Raw genomic sequence first — 12,821 nt, forward strand, 5'->3', positions numbered from 1 at the left:
AGACGATTGTGGACTACAGGAAAAAGAGGACAGAGCACGCCCACATTCTCATCGACAGCGCTGCAGTGGAGCAGGTTGAGAGTTAAGTTCCTTGGTGTCCACATCACCAACAAACTACACATGGTCCAAGCACACCAACATAGTCGTGAAGAGGGCACGACAAAACCTATTCCCCCTCAGGAGACTGAAAAGATTTGGCATGGGTCCTCAGATCCTCAAAAGGTTCTACAGCTGCACCAGAGAGTATCCTGACTGGTTGCATCACCGCCTGGTATGGCAACTGCTCAGCCTCTGACCGCAAGGCACTACAGAAGGTATTGTGTACGGCCCAGTACATCACTGGGGCCAAGCTTACTGCCATCCAGGTCCTCTATACCAGGCGGTGTCAGAAAAAGGCCCTAAAAATTGTCCAAGACTCCAGCCACCCTAGTCATAGACTGTTCTCTCTGCTACCGCACGGCAAGCGGTACCGGAGCGCCAAGTCTAGGTCCAAGAGGCTTCTAAACAGCTTTTACCCCCAAGCCATAAGACTCCTGAACATCTAATCAAATGCCCCCCCCTTACACCGCTGCTACTCTCGGTTATCATCTATGCATAGTCACTTCAATAACTCTACCTACATGTACCTATTACCTCAACTAACCAGTAACACCGCACATTGACTCTGTACCGGTACCCCCTGTATATTGTCTCGCTGTTATTTTACTGCTGCTCTTTAATTACTTGTTACTTTTATTTTTTAACTGCATTGTTGGTTAGGGGCTCGTAAGTATGCAAGAGGACTGACTGGCTACTCCTTCGGATCCTGTTATTTTCTTCTTAATTTCCTGCCTTTCTGTTCCTACCCACTGTGCTTCTACATCTGCATTGCTTGCTCTTTGGGGTTTTAGGCTGGGTATGTATGTATGCATGTAAGGATGTGTATATATGTTTTACACTTGTTTGGTTACTACATGATTCCATATGTGTTATTTCATAGTTTTGATGTCTTCACTATTATTCTACAATGTAGCAAATAGTCAAAATAAAGAAACCCTTGAATGAGTACGTGTCCAAACTTTTGACTGGAACTATATATTTATATTTTCATCATTTAGCAGATACTTTAACCCAGAGCGATTTACAGGAGAAATTAGGGTTAATTACCTTGTTCAAGGGCACCGACAGATTTTTCACATAGTTCTGGGATTCAAGCCAGTGAAATTTCAGTTACTTGCTCAACGCTTTTAACCACTAGGCTACCTGCCGCCCCAGGTAAGTAGCTTTGTCAGTTTGTGACAACTGCCTATGTAAAAAGGGCTTGAAAAAATATTTGATTGACTATACCTTGATCCTGAAGCAATGCCAAAGAAGTGCAAGTGTGTGTGCCAGTGAGAAAGAGTGACAGGACAGCATGACATGAAGACGTCGCTCTTAATGCATTCAAATCATAAAAAGCATAATAACTGCAATCCATTTAGCAGAGATGGCATTGAGACGAAGCAGATGGACAGAGGCTAATTGAGGGTTGGAGTACATTCATTGCATCTACAATCAACCCTTCCTTAAACCATAATAAAAGAGGCTGTCACTAAGGCTGCATTCAATCACAGATCTTTTTCAGAGCTGATCTGATTGATCAGAAGACAAATTAGTGAGGTAAAAAAATCTGAATTGGGCTGCCTCTAAATGCTTCTGCTTCTGCTTCCCAAATGGCACCCCATTCCCTTTATAGTGAGCATAGAGCTCTGGTCAAAAGTAGTGTAATGGAGAATAGGATGCCATCTGGAAAACATCCTAAAACTCAGTCAGTCTGAAAAGTATAACTACAAATCACAACGTTGTCTACACACAGAGGGGAGATGGTTACTGTATCTCACAGCCCACATCATTGGTTACATTTTTATTTCTATTTACAGGAAATTTGTTATAAATATAATACATCATCTGAAAAGCAGTTGAGTAAATACATACATTTAAATAACAGCTTAAGCACAAGGTGGAGGTCCAATGAGGGAGAAGTATAGGGATCATGTTGATTTGATTGGTTCATACGTTGGTTTGTTTGTGTTTGTTTTGTAGAAAATTAAACGTGTGCACGTGGAGACTGACAGCACTGTCAGTCCAGATGGACTACAGACCAACAACAGACAGGCTCACAGACAGGTGGGCAGGCAGTATCTGTATCAGGACCTGTCAGTCAAAGAGTTTGTTTGTCAGTCACATACTGTAGTATAGTGGTTAAACGCTGGGTCATATTCTGTTTGTGATGTGCTGATGGTCTGGTCCATGTGACCACACAACAGAAAACCCTGGTCATGGTCAGACTCATTGAGGCAGAGGCAGTTTCTCCTACTTCCTCATCCTGGTTAATCCAAGAAGTAAACGACAACTGTTCAACAACGTGATTAGTTTTTCAACACTAAAAAGAAAATAAATGTCTGGCGGCAGACAGATGACACCAGTACCGTAGGAGACACGCTGTTGCCGTCTTAGTTTACAACGTCTGTCTGTTCTCCTCCCCTTTCACAGGTTGATTTCATCAAATAAAAAAAGGTCAAAACCAAAGTGCATCAGCTGAGATGACAGATGAATAATACACAGAGAGAGAGAGAAAACAGATCCTTCTTCCACATGTAAGTCCATGATGCTTTGCTTTGTTGCTGGGACATAAAATAGCTACTGGGGGGTTTATTTAACAACAGTCTGACCATAGCAGTGGTTACAAGCTCAACTGATGCACAATTTCATTTAAACATTTTATATATTTTTTTTAAATACATCTTATCGCCCTCATTTTAATTACAAAATACAAAACTGCTTTCCTTAGTCCAGTATTGAGTATATTAGTTTGGAAAAAGGGGTCAAATTTTTAGGGAGTGGAGTGGATGTTTGAGACTTGGTGGAAAGATATTTCTGCTTGGTAGCTGGTTCAGAGCACGCAACAGTTTCTTAACCAATGGGGAGCCTTGGTAGTGATGATTTGCAGATCATTTGTTCTTTGGTTATTGTTGGGTGGGCGGGCAGGCAGAATTAGGATCCTATTCATTAGGGCACACCGCAGTAAAACCTTTTGCAACAGAAAATGAAAAAGAGCCTTTCAAGTAGTCCCTCCCTGTTATAGACCGTTTTCTTCAGTTGTATGCCTAATTAGGACAGCCCAGTGTTCAAGCATTGTTGATGGTGAAGAGCGGGTGATTTGGGATTTGGAAGATATTTCTTGCTGTGTGGGTCTCCGAGCTCTCAACCCTGTTGCTGCCAACCAATGGGGAGTCTTGGTAGTGATGATTGACAGATGGTGGTTAATTTGTTATTGATGATGGGGCAGGACAATGTTCAGGTGCTGTTAATGATGATTAGTGCGGGCGTGGCCGTCTGCTGGCTGGTCTCACACATGGCTCCCTGGTCCGCCAGCTTGGCGAAGACCCGTGGAGTTCCCAGGTTATAGACGCCCGCATGCAGGAAGCCGGCTCTCAGCGGCAGCCGCATCACTTCCTGTGCCCTCAACTGCAGCTTGTATTGAGTCTGGCCCAGCCATGTAAACGAACCGTGCACCTCAAGAGACTCAGGACTGATGGAGGAAAAGAGAGAGAGAGAAAAGGGGATGATGAAAGAGGGCGAAGAGAGGAAAACAGAAAGAAAATTAAAACCAGGAGGATGAACAGGATGCAGTTATCAGGTAAACATTTGCTCAGGGACATGAGGAACAGATGGCAGATTTAAAGATGCATTGTGCAGAAATCGCTCCGTCATTTCCTGGTTGCTAAAATTCTAATAGCGCGCCTAATTTAAGTTTGTGACAAAACAAGTAAGTATCATGTAGAGAATCATTGTGTCATCTAAACCGCTGTGAAATATATTTTCCATAATCAAAATATTGTATTTTGAAGCTGGTGTACAAAACCAAAAGTAAAAGATGCAAAAATGAAAGATTAAGCAAGGGAAGCATAGAAATAGTGCACGTAGAACAGATCTCCTGCTTCTTAGACTTGCTTTCAATGAGAATGACAGATCTATAAGTACAAGTTCTACGTGAATTTAGTTGGGTCACCCAAAACATTACATATTGCATCTTTAACAGTACAGTGCGGAGCTAATGCACTGTAATAGGAGAAAATAGGACTAGGAACTACTGTGGGTGTGTGTGTGATTATATTTACCTGGTAGTTTTGTGTCGAAGGTCAATGATGGCATCAACTTGAGCCAGGGAGCAGTTAGATAGCGTCAAAGTGACTGGAACCATACAGAGACTACATATAGACAGAGGGGGAGAGAAGGGAGGGGGGAGAGAGGCAGAGGGAGGGGGCGAGAGGAAGGGGAGAGGAAGGGGGCGAGAGAGAGGGGCGACAGCGGGGGCGAGAGAGAGGGGCGACAGCGGGGGCGAGAGAGAGGGGCGACAGCGGGGGCGAGAGGGCGACAGCGGGGGCGACAGCGAGGGGGCGAGAGGGAGGGGGCGAGAGGGAGGGGGCGAGGAGAGAGAGTTAGAGAGAAAGTGAAATAGAAATAGACAGAAAGAGAGATACGGTTATTATACTCATTCTGTGTCAATTTAACTAAAGCACTGCACTTAAGGTCCCTGACTATCAGTCTGTTTCTCCTCACTGTCACCAAACCACACTAATAGTTATCATTTCATCTCCTCAAAGCACTTCTTCTGCCAGCTACAAACAGTTCTGGTTTTCCTAGAAATAATGACATTAACAGTGGAGTTTAGAAACAAGTCATGTCAAAAGATAATCGTGTTAGTCCAGTTCTGACTAGTGAATTGTGCGAGAGTACACGTGTCACACAAACAACCACCCTCGGGACAGGCAGGCTGACAGACTCCTGTGGAATGTGTGTGAACATGCATGACGTGTTACCTCTTCTGTACGAAGGGGTGGCTGTAGCTTTCGGGGTAGTGCAGGTTGGTCTTGATGAGGTGGGAAAGCTGTTCCATGGAGGGCCGTGTCGTAGGAGGAGGAAGCTCTGGTTTAAACTTCAGCAGCACCATCTCTTGAGCCTCCTACAATACCACAGGTCAGAGGAACACAACAGAACCCACACCATTATACACACAGCCTCCTACAACAGGTCAGAGGAACACAACAGAATCCACACCATTATACACACAGCCTCCTACAACAGGTCAGAGGAACAACAGAATCCACACAGCCTCCTACAACAGGACAGAGGAACAACAGAATCCACACAGACTCCTACAACAGGACAGAGGAACAACAGAATCCACACAGACTCCTACAACAGGACAGAGGAACAACAGAATCCACACAGCCTCCTACAACAGGACAGAGGAACAACAGAATCCACACAGACTCCTACAACAGGTCAGAGGAACAACAGAATCCACACAGACTCCTACAACAGGACAGAGGAACAACAGAATCCACACAGCCTCCTACAACAGGTCAGAGGAACAACAGAATCCACACAGCCTCCTACAACAGGACAGAGGAACAACAGAATCCACACAGCCTCCTAACACAGGACAGAGGAACAACAGAATCCACACAGACTCCTACAACAGGACAGAGGAACAACAGAATCCACACAGCCTCCTACAACAGGTCAGAGGAACAACAGAATCCACACAGCCTCCTACAACAGGTCAGAGGAACAACAGAATCCACACAGCCTCCTACAACAGGACAGAGGAACAACAGAATCCACACAGACTCCTACAACAGGACAGAGGAACAACAGAATCCACACAGACTCCTACAACAGGACAGAGGAACAACAGAATCCACACAGACTCCTACAACAGGTCAGAGGAACAACAGAATCCACACAGACTCCTACAACAGGACAGAGGAACAACAGAATCCACACAGACTCCTACAACAGGACAGAGGAACAACAGAATCCACACAGACTCCTACAACAGGTCAGAGGAACAACAGAATCCACACAGCCTCCTACAACAGGTCAGAGGAACAACAGAATCCACACAGACTCCTACAACAGGTCAGAGGAACAACAGAATCCACACAGCCTCCTACAACAGGACAGAGGAACAACAGAATCCACACAGCCTCCTACAACAGGTCAGAGGAACAACAGAATCCACACAGCCTCCTACAACAGGTCAGAGGAACAACAGAATCCACACAGACTCCTACAACAGGACAGAGGAACAACAGAATCCACACAGCCTCCTAAAACAGGACAGAGGAACAACAGAATCCACACAGACTCCTACAACAGGACAGAGGAACAACAGAATCCACACAGACTCCTACAACAGGTCAGAGGAACAACAGAATCCACACAGACTCCTACAACAGGACAGAGGAACAACAGAATCCACACAGACTCCTACAACAGGACAGAGGAACAACAGAATCCACACAGACTCCTACAACAGGACAGAGGAACAACAGAATCCACACAGCCTCCTACAACAGGTCAGAGGAACACAACACGAGGTCAGGACACAGGAACAGATGCCATTTCAACACAACACCTATACATCTGCTAAGCCTCCTATTACACAACAGAGAAACAGAGACCATTGTGTCAAACAAACATTGCTTTTATATACATGTAGATACAGACATTTTGTTGTGGTATAATTTGTTTGCCATTGTGCAGCCTGCCCCGTGCAGAACGTTTGCTGTTACAAAATATAATGAATGGCCTCTTTGGCAAAATGCCTTGATAGAGACATTCAGAGAACTATAATTAGACGTTTTCACAATAGACAACTTTTCAGTTGGTGTGTGTGTATATATCAATACATTTATGTTTTATATCTAAAAACATTTCAGCCCTATTAGTGACATTCCCTTATATTGTATGACATTGATATTCAAGTAGGTAGAAATAAAAGCTAAGTCGTTCAAAACAATGCCTTTGCTATAGAGGCAATTGGTCTAGGAAATTATGTGGGAGCAGTGAGTTCTTCTGGGAGGAGAGAAAGCTAACGAGCGACGGCAGGAGTGAGGGAGGAAGGTAGGGGAAAATGGTGGTCTCGGCGGCTTACGCGCAGAGCTGTAAAAAACCAGAGGGATAAAGAAGGATGAGAGAAGTTCTCTTGTGCACGCCAGTGTTACGAATGAGCGCCGCAGACACTGTTGCTATGCCAACAGCTTGGCTTGGAGGAAGTTGTGTGTCTGAGGGGGAGTAAAAAGAAAGTGTCAGACTAAATGGATGTGGTCTGGCCGCGTGAGTGGGTAGAGGAGAGAGGGGGAATGAGGGAACGAGGGAGGAAGGTGGTGGCAGAGATCACGTTTTGTCTCCGTGGTCGTTATTGGAGAGTTCTTTTTAGACTGGAAATGAGGCGGTCTGATGATAATAGCCATTTATATCTCCATCGCAATCGCTCTCACACACACTTAAACCAATGACACACTACTTCCACAGGAGGTAGACAGAATAAGAGAGGTGAGAAACTGCTTGCATCGTGCAGTGGGTACAGTCTGTGCCTAACAGACATACACGCACAGACACTGTTAAACTCACTATGTCATTAAATCACACTTTGTGTGTGGGAGGGAGGTGTACAGCTGTGATGTGACCGTGTATGGCAAATGTGAATGTAAAAAAAATGAAATTAGGTATTTTGTAAAGTGTGACTGTGTTTAAGAGATAATGAATGTAATGAATGTAAATGCATAGTCATTGAGAAGTGCTTCTCAAATCCTTCAAGACTGTGGGGACTAACTAGAGAGGTTAACAGGGTTAGAGCCATCTGTCACTTTCTCGCTCTCTCACACGCCAGCCAGACACACTGGTGATGCGCAGGTCAGCGGTTTGTTCACCCGGAACCGCCCACAATTGCTAATAACCAATCCGCAAACGCCCGACTGTGTGGTAAAGTGAAAATCTGAGGCCCACACCAGACCCTAACCTACAAATATAAACAATGGCAACTAGAAAATGCGCTGTACAGTCAGAGATAGGCTTATAATCTCTGACATTTTGGTGTGCTATTTGTTAGTCGATTTGCCTATAGATACATGCAGCTTCTCTTCTGTCATAACTTGTTGCCCTATAATACAAAATAAACCGCTGTTCACCATAATAATGCCATAAATCGATAGAATGAATGCTTCAATCTAGTTGACATCGGTAAAGTTCTTTCATCTCCTCTTCTCGCACACAGCAAATATATTTAGGGACTGGGGAGAAAATGCAATAACAAAAGATTTTCCATGCTAAATTTCTAAATGACATCAACAAATTTAAAGTTGTGAAAACTACCCAACATGTTTCTGATAAGACGACTTGGATGAATATTTTATGTCCTCTTAAAACGGAAGTTATGTTAGTGATATTAAGATTCTAACAATGACTGTGTTATATAGACTTATTTAGGAAAAGTCAAGGACGGGGGGGACATGACTTTAAAAATGGCAAAGTATTAAAACATTTGTAAAAACAATTGTGGACGCTCAACTTTTCTAATGTGACACTGTTTCAGAGAGGTAATGAATGAAGTGTTATTGAGAAGTGCTGATCAATCATTCAAGACAGTGGTGACTAACTAGACTAAGGTTAAGAGGGTTAGAGCTCTCTGTCACATTTGCACATGCACACACACACACACACACACACAAAGTAATGGCTTGGTTAATCACTCTCCCTTTGTCTTCATATCTTCAGAGACCCCCCACAAAAAAAATACATTAGCTTAAATGTGGGTGAGTAAGTGTGTGAGTATGTGTATAAGATTGTGTGTGTGTCTCTTTCTGTGTGTCAGAGTTAAAAAGGCTTACGCAGATAAATCTGGGGCAGGAGCCAAGAGTCATTCTACACACAATACCATATAATGACAAAGTAAAAACAGGTTTTTAGAAATGTTTGCCAAAACCCCCCACAAATAAACAAACAAAAAAACTATCAGTTGGGGACTGATAAATACTTACCGTAATTTCCGGACTATTAAGCGCACCTGAATATAAGCCGCACCCACTGAATTAAAAAAGAAATATTATTTTGAACATAAATAAGCCGCACATGTCTATAAGCCGCAGGTGCCTACCGGTACAGGCTTTAACGAAACACGGCTTGTAACAAAAAATAAAAAATTAGCAGTAAGCTTTAGTTGTCTTTTTGCAGCGAGTCAATTCCTCACGCTGCTGTTTCCAACGTCTTATCATCGACTCATTAAGACCAAGCTCCCGTGCAGCAGCTCCATTTCCAACAGCCGGATCAATCGCCTTCAACTTGAAAGCTGCATCATATGCATTTCTCTGTGTCTTTGCCATGATGAGGGTGACAAAATGACTACCGTAATCAGAATGATGGGAAGTTTGAGAGCGCTCGATTTAATCTAAACAGTAAACAAAAGTTGTTTGACCTTAACCCGTTCGGCAATTTCATTGGTCTAATGAACGCTTCATGCCGGCAAAAAACTGAGCACGTCACAGAATGTGCTTTTTGTGAGAAAAAATTTGAAAGCGGGAAAAATCCATATATTAGCCGCGTCATTGTTTAAGCCGCGAGGTTCAAAGCCTGGGAAAAAAGTTGCGGCTTATAGTCCAGGATTTACGGTATTTAGATTAGTATTCAGACCCTTTACTCAGTACTTTGTGGAAGCACCTTTGGCAGCAATTACAGCCTTGAGTCTTCTGGGTATGAGGCTTCAAGCTTCGGCAAACCTGTATTTGGGGAGTTTCTCCCATTCTTCTCTGCATATCCTCTCAAGCTCTGTCAGGTTGGATGGGGAGCCTCGCAGCACAGCTATTTTCAGGTCTCTCCAGAGATGTTCGATCGGGTTCTGGCTGGGCCACTCAAGGACATTCAGAGACTTGTGATTAGGGTTGTTGTACTGTTGGAAGGTGAACCTTCACCCCAGTCTTAGATCTTGGGCACTCTGGAGCAGGTTTTCATCAAGGATCTCTCTGTACTTTGCTTTGTTCATCTTTCCTTCGATCCTGACTAGTCTCCTAGTCCCTGCCACTGAAAAACATCCCCACAGCATGATGCTACCGCCACCATGCTTCACCGGGTTTTGTCCAGATGTGACACTTAGCATTCAGGCGAAATAGTTAAATCTTGGTTTCATCAGACCAGAGATCTTGTTTCTCATGGTCTGAGAGTCCTTTAGGTTCTTTTTGGCAAACTCCAAGCGTGCTATCATGTGCCTTTAACTGAGGAGTGGCTTCCATCTGGCCACTCTACCATAAAGGCCTGATTGGTGGAGTGCTGCAGAGATGGTTGTCCTTCTGGAAGGTTCTCCCATCTCCACAGAGGAACTCTGGAGCACTGTCAAAGTGGCCATCGAGTTCTTGGTCTCCTCCCTGACCAAGGTCATTATCCCTGATTGCTCAGTTTGGCAGGGCGGCCAGCTCTAGGAAGGGTCTTGGTGGTTCCAAACTTCTTCCATTTAAGAATGATGGAGGCCACTGTGTTCTTGGGGATGTTCAATGCTGCAGAAATGTTTTGGTACCCTTCCCCGTATCTGTGTCTTGACACAATCCTGTCTCGGAGCTCTACAGAAAATGGCTTGGTTTTTGCTCTGACATGTACTGTCAACTGTGGAACCTATTATAGACAGGTGTGTGCTTTCAAATCATGTGCAATCAATTGAATTTTACCGTAGGTGAACGCCAATGAAGTTGTAGAAACATCTCAAGGATGATCAATGGAAACAGGATGCGCCTGAGCTCAATTTCGAGTCTGATAGGTAAGGGTCTGAGAATACTAAATTTCAGATTTTTATTTGGAAAAATGTGCAAAAAATGTCTAAACCTGTTTTCGCTTTGTCAGTATGGGGTATTGTGTGTAGATTGACGAGGGAAAACATGTATTTCATCAATTTTAGAATAAGGCTATAAGGGGCCTAAAATATATAAAGTCAAGGGGTCTAAATATTTTTCAGAATGCACTGTATGTATTGATTTCTAAGACATTCTAAGGGTTTGCATCATTCACAACTAATGTTGCCAAATAACTCTACATCTAGCACATTTCAAATGATCACTGTTATGCTTAACATAGCCACTTCATATGCACAGTTGCTCTGGAATGGGGAAAATATCCTTCCTATTTTATTCAGCTAAGTTCAATTATATTCTTCTGACTATAAAATCATATAATATAAAATAATGGCACAGGACTTAAGCATATCATGTCTGCTAAATGAACAAGCTTACAGCTTACGGCATAGTGCATAGCCAGATAACATACAGTAGGCCAACTCATTCTGTTCTTCTGAAATATTTTTTCTTCATATGTTTCTTTAGACCTGCCCAAAATAAATAATGGATTTATTGTGATGGTGTATATTAAATGGTGTGCATCAGCGACTTGTATGCGTGAAGGCCTGGAGATGCTAAAAGGTGTTTAATTAACTGTCAATTACCGTGAGACCTGCATTAGCATTAAAATAGTTGGCTGACAAAATTTCATGGCAGCCACAGCCCTAGCGGTGACAAATGGAATTTTCCATCTAGGGATAAATAAAGAACAATGAACTTCTTCACACAGCCTTCAAATAGTAAGGCAGTGCCTGCCTTGAAAGCACTTAACTTTTACATAAGAGCTACACTTGGACGTCACAAAAGCAGCAGTTTTTTTTACCTGCTACACTGGAAGCGTAACCTTTGGCTATCGGTGTAGACCTAACCCTGTAAAAACTTGTACCAGGCTCCAGACACCAAACGTCTCAGTGCCACCACTGACAGCATGGTCACAGATTGTGTATGTGTGTTTTGGAGGGGGCACACTAAACACTCAGCTGGAGTTGTGTGTGTGGTTTTGTTTGTGCTTCAGTCTCAATGCAGGTAACTCAGTCCTGAAGAGTGTATAGTTATTCAGCTTGTGTGTACACTAAATAGCTTGTGTACACTACACAGTAAGAACACAATGGTGATTTCAATGTTTACACTTGATCATTAAATGGCCAGCGTTCATTCAGTGTGATGAGTCATCCAGGAGAGAGAAGAGAGGAGACAGCCAGAACACTGTATGTGTTGGGACAGTGGCAATGTTTTTGTTTTTTTGGCTCTGTACTGGATTTTAAATGATACACTGACTATCAGCTTTAATTTGAGGGTATTTTCATCCATAATTGGGTGAAACGTTTAGAAATTATACGTGCAGAGCATTTTAGGGCACCAAAAGTATTGAAACAAATATACTTAGATGTTCATTAAAGTAGTAAAAAGTGTAATATTTGGTGCCATATGCATAGTACTAAATGACTACATTCAGCTTTTGACTCTACAAATATGTTGGATGCATTTGCTCTTTCTTTTGGTTGCGTTTTAGATTACTCTGTGGCCAATAGACATGAATGGTAAATAATGTAGTGTGTCATTTTAGAGTCACTTTTATTGTAAATAAGAATAGAATGTTTCTAAAAACCTCTACAGTAATGTGGATGCTACCATGATTACGGATAATCCTGAATGAATCGTTAATAAGAGTGAAAGTTAGATGCACAAATATCATACCCCCAAGATATGCAAACCTCTCACCCTTACAATAACAGAGGAGGTTAGCATTTTTGGGGGGTATGATATTCGTGCAGCTAACTATCTCACTCATCATTATTCACCCGATATGGATGAAAATACCCTCAAATTAAGGCTGACCGTCTGCACCTTAACCTCAGTCATTGTTTGATTTCAAATCCAAACTTTTTGAGTATAGAGCCAAAAGAAGAAGAAAATGCTTCACTGTCCCACTAATTACAGAGGGCACTGTATGTACGTGTGTGTGCACCTCTTTCTGTGTGAGGGAGCAGGCCTCTTTGCCAATGGTCTGTAGTGCCACGTGAAGCTGTCCCTCCAGGATCACCTGCTTGTTGTCTTCAACAACAAATGCCTGTCAACAACAAACAAATATTAGCAACCAACAACATACAACTGTCAACAAACAAATATTAACAA

The 12,821-nt window shown here is 42.9% G+C and overlaps 1 protein-coding gene across 2 annotated transcripts in view; it reads right to left on the bottom strand.

The window, feature by feature from the left end:
• Positions 1-1,855: 1,855 nt before the first annotated feature.
• Positions 1,856-12,821, bottom strand: part of LOC106560384 (trafficking protein particle complex subunit 8) — a 98,410-nt gene continuing 87,444 nt past the window's right edge. For both annotated transcript variants that reach the window (XM_014123258.2, XM_014123256.2), the window contains exons 27-30: positions 12,655-12,756; positions 4,842-4,984; positions 4,140-4,229; positions 1,856-3,550 (exon numbers count right to left, since the gene is read on the bottom strand). In XM_014123258.2, coding sequence (XP_013978733.2) covers positions 3,316-3,550; positions 4,140-4,229; positions 4,842-4,984; positions 12,655-12,756 — 570 coding nt within the window. In that variant the 3' untranslated portion in view covers positions 1,856-3,315. The remainder of the gene's footprint in view (positions 3,551-4,139; positions 4,230-4,841; positions 4,985-12,654; positions 12,757-12,821) is intronic.

The sequence above is a fragment of the Salmo salar genome, chromosome ssa10, assembly GCF_905237065.1.
Source record: "Salmo salar chromosome ssa10, Ssal_v3.1, whole genome shotgun sequence".
Taxonomy (NCBI): Eukaryota; Metazoa; Chordata; class Actinopteri; order Salmoniformes; family Salmonidae; genus Salmo; species Salmo salar.